The 16,141-nt window shown below is 58.6% G+C and overlaps 1 protein-coding gene across 1 annotated transcript in view; it reads right to left on the bottom strand.

Annotated features, from left to right (window-relative positions):
- Nucleotides 1-14,722, bottom strand: part of Dock2 (dedicator of cytokinesis 2) — a 145,190-nt gene extending 130,468 nt beyond the window's left edge. Inside the window, 11 exon segments of the mRNA XM_090320794.1 lie at nt 695-830; nt 2,784-2,865; nt 3,175-3,329; nt 4,254-4,389; nt 6,369-6,517; nt 6,769-6,865; nt 7,156-7,211; nt 7,515-7,555; nt 7,888-7,971; nt 14,318-14,443; nt 14,551-14,722. Of these exon segments, the coding sequence (XP_090176920.1) occupies nt 695-830; nt 2,784-2,865; nt 3,175-3,329; nt 4,254-4,389; nt 6,369-6,517; nt 6,769-6,865; nt 7,156-7,211; nt 7,515-7,555; nt 7,888-7,971; nt 14,318-14,360 (979 nt within the window). The 5' untranslated portion in view covers nt 14,361-14,443; nt 14,551-14,722.
- Between the last annotated feature and the right edge of the window lie 1,419 nt (nt 14,723-16,141).

A 16,141-nucleotide genomic window follows, 5' to 3' on the forward strand; every position in this document is an offset into this window, starting at 1 on the left:
CTACGACTAAGCAAGTCCTGTCAGCTGGGGAGCAGGGGTTGGCGCTACGGATGACTGGGGTACCCTGAGAAGTTGCTTACATAGGGTACACAATGGTACACAGAGATTACAAACGGTGCATGATTAAAAACTTATATCTTAATAAAAAGAATGAGGCAGGCATCGCAAACTGCCACGTCGCAGGTCTTCAAGCGTCTGTTGAGAGAATGCATTAAAGCGTGTCTATGTCAGGTGCGTGACAGGCAGACGGAGCGCGACTTCAGTGGGGTGAGCATGACCGAGCCCCAGGCAAGGGCGGCGCTGGCACTGTGGGGGACCCACACATTTCCCCGCATCCTTTCCCATCTGGAACTCAGGCGCCAGGCCGATGGGTGACTCATTCTGTGTAGCTGCATTTCCTGTCCTGGATATTTCTTTCAGAATGATTTGCTCCTGGTAATTAGATCAGGCCTGTATTGTTCTTCCTTTTCTTTCCGCCACAGCTCTGGGGAGCAGAGCCCCCCCCCCACACACACACTCAGATGGAACACGCTTGATGCTTCACTCCAGACCCCAGGCCTCACAGTCACCCCTCTCCTCCTACCTCTGGACCTGGCCACCTCTGGCCTCCATTAGTCACCACAAGTTACTTAGTATCAGCTGCTCCACATCAATTTTTCAGGGAGATAAAAATGCGCGTGATGGCGGCCGGTACCTGCCACGCCGAAAGGCCGCCTCAGGCCCTGTGTGCACTTCTTCACGTTTGTGTCTTTAAGATCCATCTTCCCGATTCGGACTATTTGGCAAATCAGGTAGATCTTATCCCTGTTGAGGTCTTTGTTTCCCAGATCCTGGAGGGCAGAGGGAGGAAGAGGCACACACGTCACATGCTGAGCAGAAAGGAGAAGAAAAGCAAGCCCGGGAGCAGTCCTTTGAGGGGTGCACCTCGCACTCGGACGCCTGCCAATCACGCCACCAGCCCTGGACAGAAGAGACGGGTGGGGACATGGCGCCAGTCACACAGCGGGGGTGAGGCACCCCAACATAGAGCACTTCTACAGGTAGTGCCATCATCCCCTCATTGCTCTCACCTCTGAGGAAAAGGCAAGGAGGGAGCGCATGTAGCATCCGCTAGTGCACGGGGCATGCGGGGCGTGCTGGGAGGTGCACGGGGCGTGCTGGGGGGTGCACGGGGCGTGCTGGGGGTGCACGGGGCGTGCTGGGGGGTGCACGGGGCGTGCTGGGGGTGCACGGGGCGTGCTGGGGGGTGCACGGGGCGTGCTGGGGGGTGCACGGGGCATGCTGGGGGTGCACGGGGCGTGCTGGGGGTGCACGGGGCGTGCTGGGCGGTGCACAGGATGCTCACCCCCACCCTGACTCCCTCTGTCAGACCTGGCTCAATTCCACCATGTCGGCTGGCACACAGCCCCTTCTCCAGCCCAATGCCTTCCTCCAGTCCACTCTGAAATCTCCTGTGGAAGCGTCTTCCCCTTCATTTCTCTTCAGCATTCCCAGCTCAACACTCACTTTTAACATGAGGTCTCTCTTGCTACCTGTACCTCCACCTCGCAGGCCTGCCCCTTACTTCTCCCTGGTGTCAACTTCTTCCCATCTGTAAAGGACATGACCTCCATTCTCAGTCACGTCTCTCCTCCCCTTGGGACATCTAGATTGGCATCGAGCACACCGCTTGTCCACGGTGGTACCCAGTGGGCAGTGCGTGAGTCCATGCAGGAGGTGCCGGTTCCACAGTCTCCCGTGTCTTTGGAGGGAGATGTGGTGGTGGCTGCAGAGGCAGCTGCTGTCTGCAGAGCCCTCAACCAGCGCCCGGGTGGCAGGGGCGAGGGGGGCCCAGATCCCACGTGAGCTGCATCCTGCTGCCGCTCCCTCTCGTGGCACAGCTTTCTGAGGTCTGTTCCACCAATTCTCCCCAAGCTGCTTGTGAGACAGCTGCCTCCCCATTTTGTCAGGGAGCCCGGGGACCCCTCTTTATCCAGGATGTGAATGGGCTCTGACAGGCAACTAATAAAGGTGTGATGGGATTAGGGCCCCTTTGAGAGTGCCCCGCTGTGAGACCCGCGGTCTTACTCCAGGTCTCTGTCCTACTTCTCAGGAAATAACAAACAACATAAATCAGCCCGGCCCGAGCTAAGCACTCCACAGCCGGATGCTGCACTTAATGGGCTGTAACGGGGAAGGATTGTAGAGCAAGGAGGGTTGATCTACCATGGCGGTCACTGTTGGATGCAACCCGTCAGTGTGTAGGTCCGCGCCAGGGTCCCTCCCCTGCAGTGCAGGCCCAGCCTCATCTCCTTCCCACCCCAACACCCATTCAGAGCAGAGGGGCCGAGTTCCCGCCCAGAACTCGATCACTGAAATGGCAGCTGGCATCAGTGCTGTTTGCCGCAGCCTCTGTGGCTGGTGAGCGGCTGACGGGACTTGGCCCTGCTTGTGTGTGTGCCCGTGAGCTAAGGCCGTCCGTGTTCTAGAACAGTCCCGTGTTTCCTGATATGGGGAGAACTCCGGTCAACCACGGAGAACCCGGGAAAGCAAAGAGGCCTTTCCTGCCCTAGGCCCCGGGCGTCCCTGCTCACAGAGGTGTAGGCATGGTGTGGAGAACACGCCAGCCGTGATCTCAGCTCGGGGAGAGAGAGGGATGGAGGGAGGACAAAGGAGAAAAGTGCCCTGGGTCATGTCAACCCTCCAGACCCCCGTCTCTGCCCAGCCCGGCACAGCTGTTAGTGCAGCGGTGCGCGTGGCACGTGGCGCGTGGCGCGTGGCCTGTGGGGCTCCACCTCACTCACCGTGAAGACCACCTTCAGGTTGTTGAGCATCTCAATCTCCTTCGGGAAGCCTCTGCTGCCCCAGCGCACCAGGTAGTTCTCACTGCGGGGAGAGGCCAGGGGCGAGGGGCCAGTGAACCCCCCAGGCTCCACGCATCCCCTCAGACGGCTGCCCCACCGAGGCGCCACAGGAGGCCCCATGCTGAGCTGTCTCCTCTTTCCTCTTCCTCCCCCTTCCATTCTTCCTCTTCCTGTTCCTCCTCTGCCTCTTCCTCCACCTCCTCTCTACCTCATCTTCCTCCTCCTGCCCCTCTTTCCCCTCCCATGGCACACATCCACCCTAGAGTCACCTCAGGGAGCAGAGCCTCCACCCCTGGGCCTCGCCTGCAGAGGCCGCGGGTGGCATACCCACCTTATGACCACTTGCTTGTTGGGGTCATAGAGTGACATGAAGAGCTCGGCGTCCTCCCCAATCCGGCACACAAAGTTGCGCACAAACACGTAGAGGCTGTGGGTGGGTGAGGAGGAGAGCCGGGAGCACGTCCCATAGTCTGGCTGGTCTCTAGACTGGGGTGGGAGGTGGGAGAGAATCAGGCCATGTCCCTGAAGCCAGGAGAGCCATAGTCTGGGACACTGGAGCTGCACACTCAGGCCTGCACCCCATAGCCTCCGGGCCTCCCCAGCTGGGCACCCAGGCTTTCTCATCCTCGCCAGGTCCCTGATGCCCAGGCCTTGAGCTGCCTGTCTGGGGAGAACCAGTGCCACCTGCACTCCCTCCACACACGAGGCACAAACGGTATAAACTATAAATGTTTGCCCATGAAATACAAAGTGAGAGGACTGGGAGGTAGCTCGGTGGTAGAGGGGAAACCTGGGTGCACAAGGCCCTGGGTTCAATTCTCACATCACACACACACACACACACACACACACACACACACACACACACACACACACAGAGGGGGAGGCAAGGGAGGGAGGGAAAGGAAGTAAAGAAGGCAGGGAGGGAAGGAAGGTGGGAAGGAGAAAGGGAGGGAGGGAGGGAGGGAGGAAGGACCTTCACACTTGCTGTCCCTGCTGCTGCTCTACCAGCCTCAGAGCTGACCAGACCCAGCGCCTTCCTGGAGCCCAGAATACCCAGCGTCTGCTCGGATGCCAGTCCCCATCTCCCAGGAGTCAGAGGCCCCACCCAGCTCTGTTGGGGGAGGTGGCTGGGGTTCACCCCAGCTCGCCCAGTCACATCACCTTCTCCATTGCCACGTGGGACTGCTGCATTCCATAGGTCTTTATTTCGCTGCCCCTCTCTGCTCTCTGGAGTCCTGAAGCTCCAGGAGCAGGGCAGGCGGGTGCAGCTGAGCACAGAGCAGCTGTCGTGGAGGTCTGAGGCCACTGACCGCTGGGCCCCAGGGCGGCTGGCCACGGTTCTAACGTTCCTCAGGGCTGCCCCTCGGGCCCCTGGCCTGTGCCTGCCGGCCCACACCTGCTGCTCACCGTGTCCTCCTTGATGCGTTCGGTGATTTTCTCTGTGGCCTCCTCGTGTGCGTGGAAGAGGCTGATGACGCTGGTGCGGCCAGGGTCCAGGGTGTTCCCGTCCTCGTCTCTCACCGTCAGGTCCAACTCGAGGATCCTGAGGAGGAGCGGGAGTGGAGGGGAGGCCACGCTGAGCAGCTCAGGCCACAGGGCTGCGTGAGGAGGGCCAGGCGTGGGGCTCGTGGGCATGGGGTGGCCTCTCTGGCATGGTGGCTGAGAGCCCTGCATTCTTTCACAGGAGTCCCCCCTCCCCCGATGCCATGAGAGCCACCCCAGGGAATCAGTGTCCGCCAATGACGATAGCTGGCTCTCAGCCCCATCCGGGAGTGGGAGAACCCCAAGATGTGGATCAGAAAGCCAATGACAGGGCAGAAATGAGGGGGTGGGTGCTAAATAAACAAAGGCCTACTTAATTGTTGAGAGAGAGACAGAGAGAGAGAGAACGAGAGAGAGAGAAATGGCAAAACCATGATCTGGAGAGGAATGTCATGCAGCGATATTTTAAACTATTAGCCTGGCAGAGTGGCACACTCCTGAGATCCCAGCCCTCCAGAGCTGTCCAGGAGGCGTTCAGACTCAAAACCAGCCGGAGCGACACAGCCAGACCCTGCCTGCGTTCACACACTGGTGACACGTGTACCGAGACATCTCCTTGTAAAAAAAAAATCAAAATAGGAAAAAGATGCGTACACACAACAAGAAAGCAGATGGGCTGGCTGGGTGCTCGGGGCCGAGCGCAAAGAGCTAAGAAAGGAGAGCGGGGAAAAACGGTAACCTAGAAAAGAACAGCACGGAGGCTCTCGGGAAGCCTCCTGAGGCCTCCGCCTCCGAGCACCAGACGCGGGGAGGAAGGAGGAAGGGCGGCAGGGAGGACAGAGGGAGAGGGCACCAAAAAGTCCCATTGGGGAGCCAGGCTGAGAGGCGGGCACAGCCTGGGGCGTGCAGACACGGGCAGAAGGAAGTGGAGTCACCCTGGCCCACGTTCAGTGGGAAATCCCTCCCACACGCGAGCATGAAGCACCACGACGCCAGCCACGCCAGCCACGCCGACCAGGCCAACAGAGTCACACACAGAGCGCATGCCGGGCACAGACTGACCGACCTCGGGGGAAGATGGCACCCGGCCAAGGCCAATGTATAATTTAGCGCCAAGCTTGCCTCCTCCTGCTTTCCAAGGTCCATGGGAGAGGCATGAATAAAACATCCCCGCCTGCTGACCTGGGAGCCGGGGCGCCTCGGGTCAGCTCTGGAACTGGAGCCTCAGACGCTCGCAGTCCCCAGCACCCAGGGCCTGGGGAGGCCGCGCTCAGGGCCACTGCCAGGCTGGGAATGGCTCCGTGTGTCTCCGCCCTTGCCCTTCATGATACCAGAACATGCACTGTGAAGCTCTCACAGAGCAAAAGGGACGAGTGCCACGGCTCACACCTGTGGTCATGGCTACCGGGGAGCCTGAGACCATGGGTTCAAAAAGGAAGAAAAGGGAGGAAAGAAAAAGGAACAATGGATCCTGCCGCAGCTCCCCGCAGCCCTGCAGAAACCCTCATGTGAGGCTCCCCTCAGCACGAGGGGCCCCTGCTGCCAAGCCCATTTGGCATCTTCCCTGGTCTGGTCCTGGTGTCCTCCCCCTCCCCACCGCTTCCTCTCCCTTTCCCTCCCTCCATCTCCCCCCTCCTCCTTCCCTCTCCCCTACCGTCTCTCTGTTTCTCTGACTCCCTCTGTCACTCTTTATGTTTCTGTGTACATCTCACTCTTTGGCTCTGGCTCTTTCTCTTTCTTTGTACCTGTCTCTGTGTCTCTGTCTTTGTCCCCATACCTCTGGCTCTCTTCTTCTTCTTCTTCTTCTTCTTCTTCTTCTTCTTCTTCTTCTTCTTCTTCTTCTTCTTCTCCTCCTCCTCCTCCTCCTCCTCCTCCTCCTCCTCCTCCTCCTCCTCCTTCTTCTTCTTCTTCTTCCCTCTCTCTCTCTCTCTCTCTCTCTCTCTCTCTCTCTCTCTCTCTCTCTCTCTCTCTCTGCCTCACCCCCTCCTCTCCGCCTTTGGGGTCACCCCCAGCTGGCTGGGGTACTGGCCGCGTGCTCACCTGTTGCCGTAGTCGATCTTGGAGGTGACCTTCTGCTTCAGCTCCTTGAGCTCATCCTTGGGCAGCGTCCCCGACAGGAGCTGCGCTCGCCACTCCATCAGCTCACACATCATGGACTGCAGCTGGAGGAAGCGATCCTTCCGGCTGGCCTGGGCGGGTGTGGGGGGGTGGTGTCAGCTACCAGGATGAGGAATGGGACTTACCCCCCAAATCAGGGTCACCAGGACCGGGAGGCTTCAGGGCCGAAGCTCCACCGTAGGCCTGAGGACGTGCGCCGTGTAGGAGAACAGAAATCCTCAGCTTCCCCGGGCCTCCGTGGTCTCAGGCCAGGCCACATGGGCGCTGCCACACCAGGGGAAGCACCAGATCACCAGGGCGGGTGGGCGGCCAGGCATCTCACCACATAGAGCTGCTTCCAGATGCTTCCCCACTCCCACAGCGTGGTGGTGACCTCCTGGGCCAGAGGGATCTCCGCGGGAACGATGTTCTCTGTGTTTCTGGTGGGGCGGGAGAGGAAAGACGCCTGCGATGAGATGCGGCGCAGGAGGAGACTGCCCCGCCTCAGCCAGGCACCGGACAGGGCCGCCAGGGCCCCTCTCCAGGATGGGGGCAGCCATGGTGTGGGCAGTGGGGCGGGGTCTCCCACTTCTCCCCACGGCTCCCACGCCAGCCCCGCCCCAGCCCACGGGGCACGGGGAAGAAGACCCGGAGGGCAGCGCTCAGGCACGTGGGCAGCTCAGAGAGCACCGCAGGCAGAGCCAGCATAGGACGGGGAGCAGGCACGTACCCCACCTTCTCCACCATCGCCTCCTTGATGTGGACGAAAGCCCTGGGGAAGATGCCCTGTGAGGGAAACAGCGAATGAGACCCAGCTCCGTGTCACAGGGGAGGAGGGACGTCCACACGGAACAAGTGACATCCGTGTGAGGTGAAAGGAGACAGAGTGAGCAGAGCGCCACAGCAGCACTGCACAGGGACTGGTGCGGAGAAGGCATGGGCAGAGGCGTCTTCAGGGGGGCTGGAGGAGACAGCAGTGGGGACCCCTTAAGTAAAGGGGCCGGGAGGATGGGGGTCAGGGCCAGAACGCACAGAGCATGCGGGAGGAGGGCAGGCAGGCAGGCCAGACCCACGCACACGCCAGCTCACCTGTGACATCTTGTGCTTTAGGAGGTAGCCCCGGAACCAGTCTGTGGACACAGAACACGGAATGGGGAGGAGTGGGCAGGTCTCTTCTCTTTACTTCAGGCTTGATGCCAGGTGGTGTGTGTGTGGGTGTGGGTGTGTGTACGTGTGTGCATGCATGTGTGCATGTGTGTGCAGGACCCCTACTCATCCCTAGATGACCCACGACGCCCACCACAGGACCATACCACGTCACCAGTGGCTGTGCTGGCACAGGTGTGGTTCGATGGCTGGATCTGGGCAAGGGAGAAGGCTGTGGGTATCACACCCCAGGCACATGTGTGTTCAGAGCCTGGGGGCCCGGGATGGACTGGGAGGAGCGGGGGCCCTGGCTCACCTCCGCAGGTCTCCTGTATATGCACCACATCGCCAATCTGCAGGGTGAGCTGCGGGGCCCGGCTGCCCTGGAAGTTGGAGATGGCTATGGAGAGGGGAGAGGGGCGGTGAGTCTTGGTGAACCCCGGCTCCAGCTCTTCCCACTGTCCCCTGCCATGAGGCCCATGTGGTCAAAAAGAAGCCTGCACAGACCCATCGACCTCTGGCAGTCGATCCAGACCCAGCCCGGCTCCCCCGGCCGCCGCTTACTCTCTGAACTTGACCTCCCCACACAGGCCCTGCACAGCCCCCGAGATGCCACGTCCCCATACATGGCCTCCTGTGGGACACATTCAACAACGTGACCAGGCAGTGGGGGGACGAGGGGTTCACTGAGTTCCCATCCCAGCATGCCATGCTTTCCACTCCCCATCACATGGGCCCTTTGCAGGTCCTTCACCGTAACAAATTCCTCTGCCTGGTGTCCTCCTCTTTATGGAGCCCTCATATCCCCAAACCTCCCTGAGGGCTGACAGGCCTGTGTGACTTGTGAGCGAGCGTCCCCCCAAAACTTCCCCATCAGCATTCACAGGACCAGAGATGCTCACTGCCTAGAGGATGGGAATAATTCCCAGCCACCAGCACATGGCCTCCATGCAGAGGATGGAATGTCACTCATAGGAGGCCAGGCAGTGGGGTGAATGGTGCTTGAAAACTTGGCAGTGCTCAATTCCATTTGAAGATGGGGACAAGGAAACACCACCAAGATGGAGCACAGCCTGATGGCAGCTGGGACTGGGAGGGAGGGCGCTAGGGAGTGACTTTTTAAAAAATTGTGTAGATCGGGGCCGGGAGTTTAGCCTAGTGGTTAAAGTGCTTGCCTAGCATGCATGAAGACCCGGGTTCGATTCCTTGGTTCCACATAGATAGAAAAAAGCCAGAAGTGGTGCTGAGGCTCAAGTGGTAGAGCTCTAGCCTTGAGAAAGTCCAAGGACAGTGCTCAGGCCCTGAGCTCAAGCCCAGGACTGGCAAAAAAAAAAAATGTGTAGATCCAATATTTTGTTACCTGGAGCCACAAATCTGAAGTTAACGGCTAATGTGGAATTAATCCTGTCTGAGAGCAGATGTCAGAGGGACGGTGGCATGTAGGGGCCTCTCCCCCCACCCCATGTGGGGGCCTTTCTCCCCACCTCCTCACTGCCCCAGCCTGCTTTTCCACCTCTCTACTCTAAGCCTGGTTTCGAGCCTTCCCTCTGTACTCTGCTGTCACTTGCACACAGGCCTCGCTGGACAGACTCCAGCATGGAGGTCAGAGGTCAGAGGTCAGCCTGTGGACTTGGCCTTGCAGTCCACCGGGCTCAGCAGAAAACCTCCAGGGCTGAGCCCGGTGGCCAGGGCTGGCTTCAGGCCGCAGGGGCGAGTGCTGTGGCTGGGTTTGCGTCCCTGGCTGTCTCCCCCATCTGTGCCCCCCAACTCCAGGCCCAAGGGCTCCCAGGGCACAAGAGGGCGTCAGGTAGGCCTGACCCAAGGTCTTCCTGAAGATCTGACTCTACTCAGGGGTCAGGAGGTTGGATTTGAATTTGGCCTCTGAACAGGGCCTCTGTTCTCAAGGCTTTGGCGGGGGGGTGCAAGGGGCCCACATTGCTGACAAAGGAAGTGGCTTTTTTACAAATCCCCACTCCGTTAGGTTTTCTAAATGACTAACAGGAAGCTCTGCACCCAACCGCCGTCCTGTGCCCAAGTGTGGTGGCTCCTCTCTGCTTCTGCATCCATGCCAGACCTGGCCAGCCTGCCGCTGGGAAAGGTGGACAGGAGGGAGATTTGGGGCTAAGTAAGAGACAGGTGTCAGGGCTGCCCTGTGCCAGCGTGGCAGCCAGCACTGGCAAAGGCTGAATGGATAAGAGGCCCCCACCCTGCACCCCACACCGGAGGAGGACCCTGCCCCATGTCAAAGACCCCTGATGGCCACAGCACCCTAAGACTGCAGCCCCCCAAGGCCACAGCCATTGTTGCCTGGGGTTGGTGGGGTGGGGAAAGCACCATCCTGAGCTCTGTGCCATCGCAGGCACTGACCCTGCCTGGACTCACACAGAGTCCCAGGCCAGTGAGCCCTGGCAGCTGTGCTGATATAGGTGGGATTTCGACCCACACGCAAGTGATCGCCTGATGGCCCGGAGCCATCCCCAGCTCTGCCCAGAGCAGCTATGTTCTGCCCATCAAAAGCCTGAGCCAGGGGATGAAGAGACAACATTGTCCCAGGACAGGGCTCCGTGCCACCGTTCAACCTCAGACGGAAACACGCGCTCCTCCTTATAGATGAAGAAACAGACACAGAATGGAAGGGACATCCTCTCGCACAAAGACACCAGGGCAATCATCTAGAAGTCTACACTCCAGCTGCTGCACGCTAAGGAGAGCAGCAGACTTTCACTGGGCACCCTGCCGGCCGAGCCCGTGGCCTGTCCACAGGCACCCGTGGGCTCCCACTGTTTGGGCACGGGGGCGCAGGCCTGACTAGGCCAGACTTCATTCATTTACCACACTTATTTACACACATGCACGTACCATGCAATTGTCAGGACTGGAAAAGGGGGTCCCAGGAACACCCTAGGGCTGTGGCCTAACACCACCGCAGAAAATGGATTTGAACCCCAAGCAGAGCTCAAAGTGCTGCTTCGCTGACTGGTGCATTCCTGGGGCTACATCCTGGTGATAGCTGTGGGAGACACTGTCCGACCCCACGGTGGCCAGCCTTTCCTGGGCCACACCCCCCACACCCCTGCAGCCCTCGCTGGATGGCTACGGCTACAGCACTGTCTTTAATGAACCTAAAGCTGGCAGGAAGGAAGTCGGGATTCCCAGTTAGGGTCTTTTGATCCCAGCACAGACGTCTGCTTCGTCACAACTTGGGGTGAGGCTGAAGAGGGGCAGGACAGGAGCAGCTAGCATCCAGTAGAGACTGACCAGCCTCTGCACTGGCCCAGCTGCCCGTGCCGGAGGGGCCAGGCCCAGCCCTGTGGAGGCAGGACGTGACCGGCTGCAGGAGCTGAGACACAGCAGGCTGTCAGGTGGGTGTGGGAAAGATGGGCGTAGGTATCATGGGGCCTCAGCCTGACCCTGCATGTGGGGGGTTTTAGAAAAAGAGACACTGGCTCCTGTCGACTCCAGTCTCCTCTACCAGCCTATGGTCACTCTGGGCCTCACACCGGCCACGGTGACAGCCACGGGCCACGAGGACCCCTGACCCTGCATGGCCAGCCTCCAGAAGTTCACCACGGTAACGGGAAACACACGACCACCACTGGAGGGTGCAAAGTTAAACACCAGGGCACACCTGGCCCACAGCAGCACAGGGGCTGAGGCTGGAGCCACAACTCACGCGGGCATCTTCCCCATCCTTTCCTGTGCTGGCACACACACACACACACACACACGCCTGTACACTCTCCTGTCCCATCAGCAGGATTGGAAGAGGGCTTCCACATCAGCTCTCTACTCCCAGATACAGAGCACAGTGAACTCGGCACCCATAGGCGGGAAGGGCAGCGACAGCATGACTCTCCTGCACCCCCCAGGCCTCCAGAGAAAGAGAAACACAAACACAGAAACAGGTCTGGAGAGACGGGGCCTGGTTGCCTGCTGCAGCAGCTGTGTGCCCTCAGAAGAAAAGCCAGGCCCCACAAGGGAAGTGAGTCTGGACGAGGGAGAAGGGTGGGGGGGAGAGGAAAGACAGGCCTTGGGGAGGGCTGGGAAGGGTGAAAAGGGCAGGGAGGGGGAGGGGAGTCAGCTGGACATGTGATGGACAGGGGACAGGGTCATCAGTGCATGCAGCCACACAGCTGAGAGGCCAGTGGCGGGGCATCCAGGGCATGGAGAAGAGCTCAATGTACTGCTGCTGTTCCCAGAGGCCCTGGTGGGGAAGGAGTGGCTGGGAAGATGAAAGTGTGGCAGGGCAGTTCCCTTGAGGGCCATCGGGAACCCATCCTCCTAGCCCCTCCTCTGCCCTCTCACATTCTCTTCAGGATCATTCACCCATCCATCCATTTACCTAGTAACCCATCGATCCACCTACTCATCTATCCATTTACCATCCGATCTTCCATCCACCCATCCATCTACCCACTGTCCATCCCTTCATCTGTCTGCCCATCCATCCACTCATCCACCCAGCCCCTGACCTACTTTACCACCCAACCACTTATCCATCCACTCACCCATCCATCCATCCATCCATCCACCTACCCATCTATCTACCCATCTCTTGACCAATTGACTACGCATCTACTCATCCATCCATCCATCCATCCATCCATCCATCCATCCATCCATCCATCTATCCATCCCATCCATTTACCCACCAAGCCCCTGACCTACTTAAGCATCCAACCACTCATCCATCCATCCACTCAACATCCAACCATCCATCTACCCACCCATCCATTCATCTGTCCACCTACCCATCAGTCTATCCATCTGTCCATCTACTCACCTATCCACCAATCTATCCATGCATCCCATCAACAACTACTAATGGACACCTGCCCTGTCTGTACACTATCTAGGAAGAGAAAGACCAGGTGTCACTATCCCAAGCCCAGACTATTGTGTTTCTCGCTGCTCCATGCAGAAAGCAAGATTCCCCCCGCCCTAGGCTGGAAGCTTCCTGAGGCAGGGGGTCTGAGCCTCACTGGGCACCTAAGAACAGGAATGTTCTGGACTGAGTTGATTGGAATGGATGGTGAGACTCCTTTTCTTACTCCAGAACTCCTGGTTCCAAGAAGTCATTTTTGTTATGCGCGCGCGTGCGCGTGCGCGTGTGTGTGAGCTTGAGCTCAGGGCCTGGGCACTGTTTCTGATCTCTTTTGCTCAAGGCTAGCACTCTACCACTTCAAGCCACACAGCTCTACTTCAGTTTTTCAGGTGGTTATCTGGAGATGAGTCTCACAGATTTTCCCACCTGGGCTGGCTTCAAATCGCAATCCACAGCTCTCAGCCTCCTGAGAAGCTGAATTACACACATGAGCCCCCTGCCAGGCCAGAATTCATGCTCTGAACAGAACGCCTTGGCTCCGAGCATACTGTGTCAGGGCTGACAGTGGGCTCCCACAACCGGGGCTTGACGAAATCACACCACAACACCACTGTGTCTGTGCAGACGTTATTGAGGATAAACCGTTCATATCCACAGAGGACCACAGCAATTCCCAGTACCCCCACCTCCCTGCCATCACCGCAGAGCTCGAGACTGTCCCCAAGGGAACCTGAAAGGCCAACGTCTAAATCAGAAATCACTGGCACTCGTGAGGATTTCTGGTGCTTTATGACAATATCAGCTCACCCAGTCCCAGTGTTCTGAGTAGCAGGTCTGCTGTGAACCGCCATTTTATAAACAAGGGAACGCAGGACTGGAGCAGGGCTGTAACCTGCCAGAGGCCACGGGCTGGGAAGGGCTGGAAGCTGGGACCTAGGCTTAGGTACTGGAGGCCAAAACTTCACCACAGCCCCCCTCGTTAAGCATCCCAGTGACCGTGCATGCCCACCCTCATCGGCCCCCAGCACCCTCGCTCTTCTGTCTACCTTGCTGCCCTCTGCATGGGCAGAAGCAGAGATGGGCTCTGAAGCTCTCTACGGCTCCCTAGTGTCTACAGAGGGGGAAAAGGCTTCAACTGCGGGTTGGCCTTCCCAGTCTTCCAAAGCACGGCTTCAGAGCTGGTCGCTCGCTGACACTGCCTGCCCGGTGTTTCTATGGTGAGACCACCAGCTGGAAGAAGTGCAGTGCCCAGAGGCTTTGTTGAGCCTCTGGTGGAGACTCAGCTGAGCCACCCACGGAGCTGGTCCAGGATGAGAGCACGCGCAGCCCAGGGTTCTGGGCAGAAATCTGCAGTTCTCTACCTTCTCGGGGTGGGGCAGTTTTCAGATTCAAATCCGCGCGCGCGCATAAAAGCACCACATTGCACCAACAGCTCCATTAGCCTGGCAGCATCTCCCTCCCTCCCCTCCCCGTCCCACTTCCGGCCCAAGGGAGGCCCCAGCCTGGGCCTTACAGCTCTGAGAGAAAGCCACAGGGCTGGCCTGGGCCACTCGAAAGTCTCCCACATCCTCTGCGCGCTCACCAAGTCAGGGTGTCCAGAGCCTGGAAGGTGGGCAAGGCGGGACAGCGCACCCCTTCAGGAGGCCAGGTCTCCAGGTGGGGCCATGCTCGGGCTCCTTGGAGTGGCCAGGGCTCCTTTGACCCCACCCGGGGTCTGGCAGGGCCCACCTGGCCCAGGCGTCCACCTTCCTCTGCACCAGGACCTCGGGCAGGGAAGTGGGGAGACGCTGAGCCCAAGACCTCGATGGGCCCAGTGTGGCAGGTGTCGGGCATCTTTCCGGGCTAGGCCCGGCTGCCCCATGTCCTTCCTCCGGGGCTGGCCCACGCCAGCCCACACCTGCCCACGCCAACCCACACCTACCCACGCCGAGCCGCTCCTTGTCTGTCCTGCGCCAGGGGGCCATGGCTGCGCGGGCCTTGTTCTGTGGTCTTCTGTCTTGTCGTGTTCTGTCTTCTTCTGTCCCTCTTCTCCTTCCTGGTGACTGGGCTGCGGTGGCAGGCAATGCAGGGCTCACTTCCTTCCTCTTTACAGATTCTCTCAGGGCCCGCCCTCCCCGCCCTTCCCTCCCCTACGGCCTGAGGCCCAGCCCACACCAGATTACTATGGCTGCAGGTGAGTGGACACGGGTGCCTGGGGACCCCCAGACCACCCCGGCGCTGTTTGCTGGCTTTCTGAGTCTTCTGACTCCACAACTCCTGCAGACCCTGAGGGAGGGTGTGCTCGTCTGGGGTGAACATCCACTCGAGTGCGCTGGAAACCAGCCCAGTCCCAAGACGCCGAGACGGCAGGCAGGCAGGCATCGTTACGGGAGCTAGCCGGAATCTATGCCTCTTCAGGTGTGAGCTCCCCCTGCACGCCTGTCTTCCTAAACACAGAGCCGAGTGAGCCTCGGGCTCTGAGGGTCGCTCTAGACCGCCAGCTGGACTGATGAGAGACACTCCAGACCTCCAGGCGTCCCAGGAACGTGGTCTTCCTGCCAGCCCAGACGAAAAGACACAACAGAGAAACACTTGTTGAAACTTAAGATCTGTAGATTGAAAAATTGAACTGTACCAATGCTGTTGTTGTTAAAGTTACTTAAGTTTTAAGTTATTCGGTCTTTTGGCTTCAGTTTTTGTGGATATTTTAATTTTAAAAAATCTATCCAGGCACAGGTGGCTCATGCCTAGACTCCTCATGCCTGTGCTCGGGAGGCTGAGATCTGAGGGTGGGAGTTCAAAGCCAGCCCAGGCGGCAATGTCTGTGGAATGGTTAGTCTCCAATTAATTACCAAAAAGCTGGAAGTGGGGCTGTGGCTCAAGTGGCAGAGTATTAGCTTTGAGCACAAAAAGCCCAGGAACAGCATGCAGGCCTCCAGTTCAAACCCCAGGACCAGTACGTGCATGCACACACAAACACCAACTCCAATAGACTTCAGTATCCCTGATTAAAATCCGTGGGGGCCAGAAATGTCTCCCGTTTCTTTTTATTTGGAATATCTGCAAATGTATGATATTTAGCATGGAACCTGCATCTCTGTGAGTTCATTTGTTTCACGTCTACAGTCCCCAGGGGAGGTTTGTATTCTGTGTGCCACACTGTGGTTGTGTCCTGCCACGAGGACGCAGTGCTGAACTTTCCAAAAACATGTCAAGAGTTTTGAGTTATGGGATCATTCATTTCAGTCTCTGCTTTCAGATCAGGGCTGGTCAGCTGGTACCGCTGTGTCCTTCTCCTTGGGGTTCTGGGGCCTGGGCAGGAGGTCGGGGGGCTCACTGGCTGAAGCGATCCTTTCCTTCACCTGACAGTTTTTATACAGTTATGGTTTGGTTTTGCATGTCTAAGTTGGGAAACTTAAGGTATTCTAACAAGGATCGTGACAAGGTCTGGAGATTGTAGCCCATGCTTCTGCCTGAGCCTCCTAAGGGCTGGGGCTACAGGTATGCCTCACCACCCCCGGATGAGAGAATTACACGTTCAACCTCTGCTGACGATATCCACTGCCCACATACCGAAGACGTCTGGCCGTGCTGAGGGCAGCAGCCAGAGCCAAGTTCACAGCAGGAGAGAGCAGCCCCCAGCCTGACAGCCCCAGCTTGTCTGTCATCAGCCGTTTCTGTCGTCCTAGTGGGGGCCTGGGAAGCAGTCCCGAGTACTCTGTGACTCGGTCCTATGAACTGAGGCCCACTTCACTGAGGCAGGCTG

Source organism: Megascapheus bottae, chromosome 29 (genome assembly GCF_031878675.1).
Source record: "Megascapheus bottae isolate mThoBot1 chromosome 29, mThoBot2.hap1, whole genome shotgun sequence".
Taxonomy (NCBI): Eukaryota; Metazoa; Chordata; class Mammalia; order Rodentia; family Geomyidae; genus Megascapheus; species Megascapheus bottae.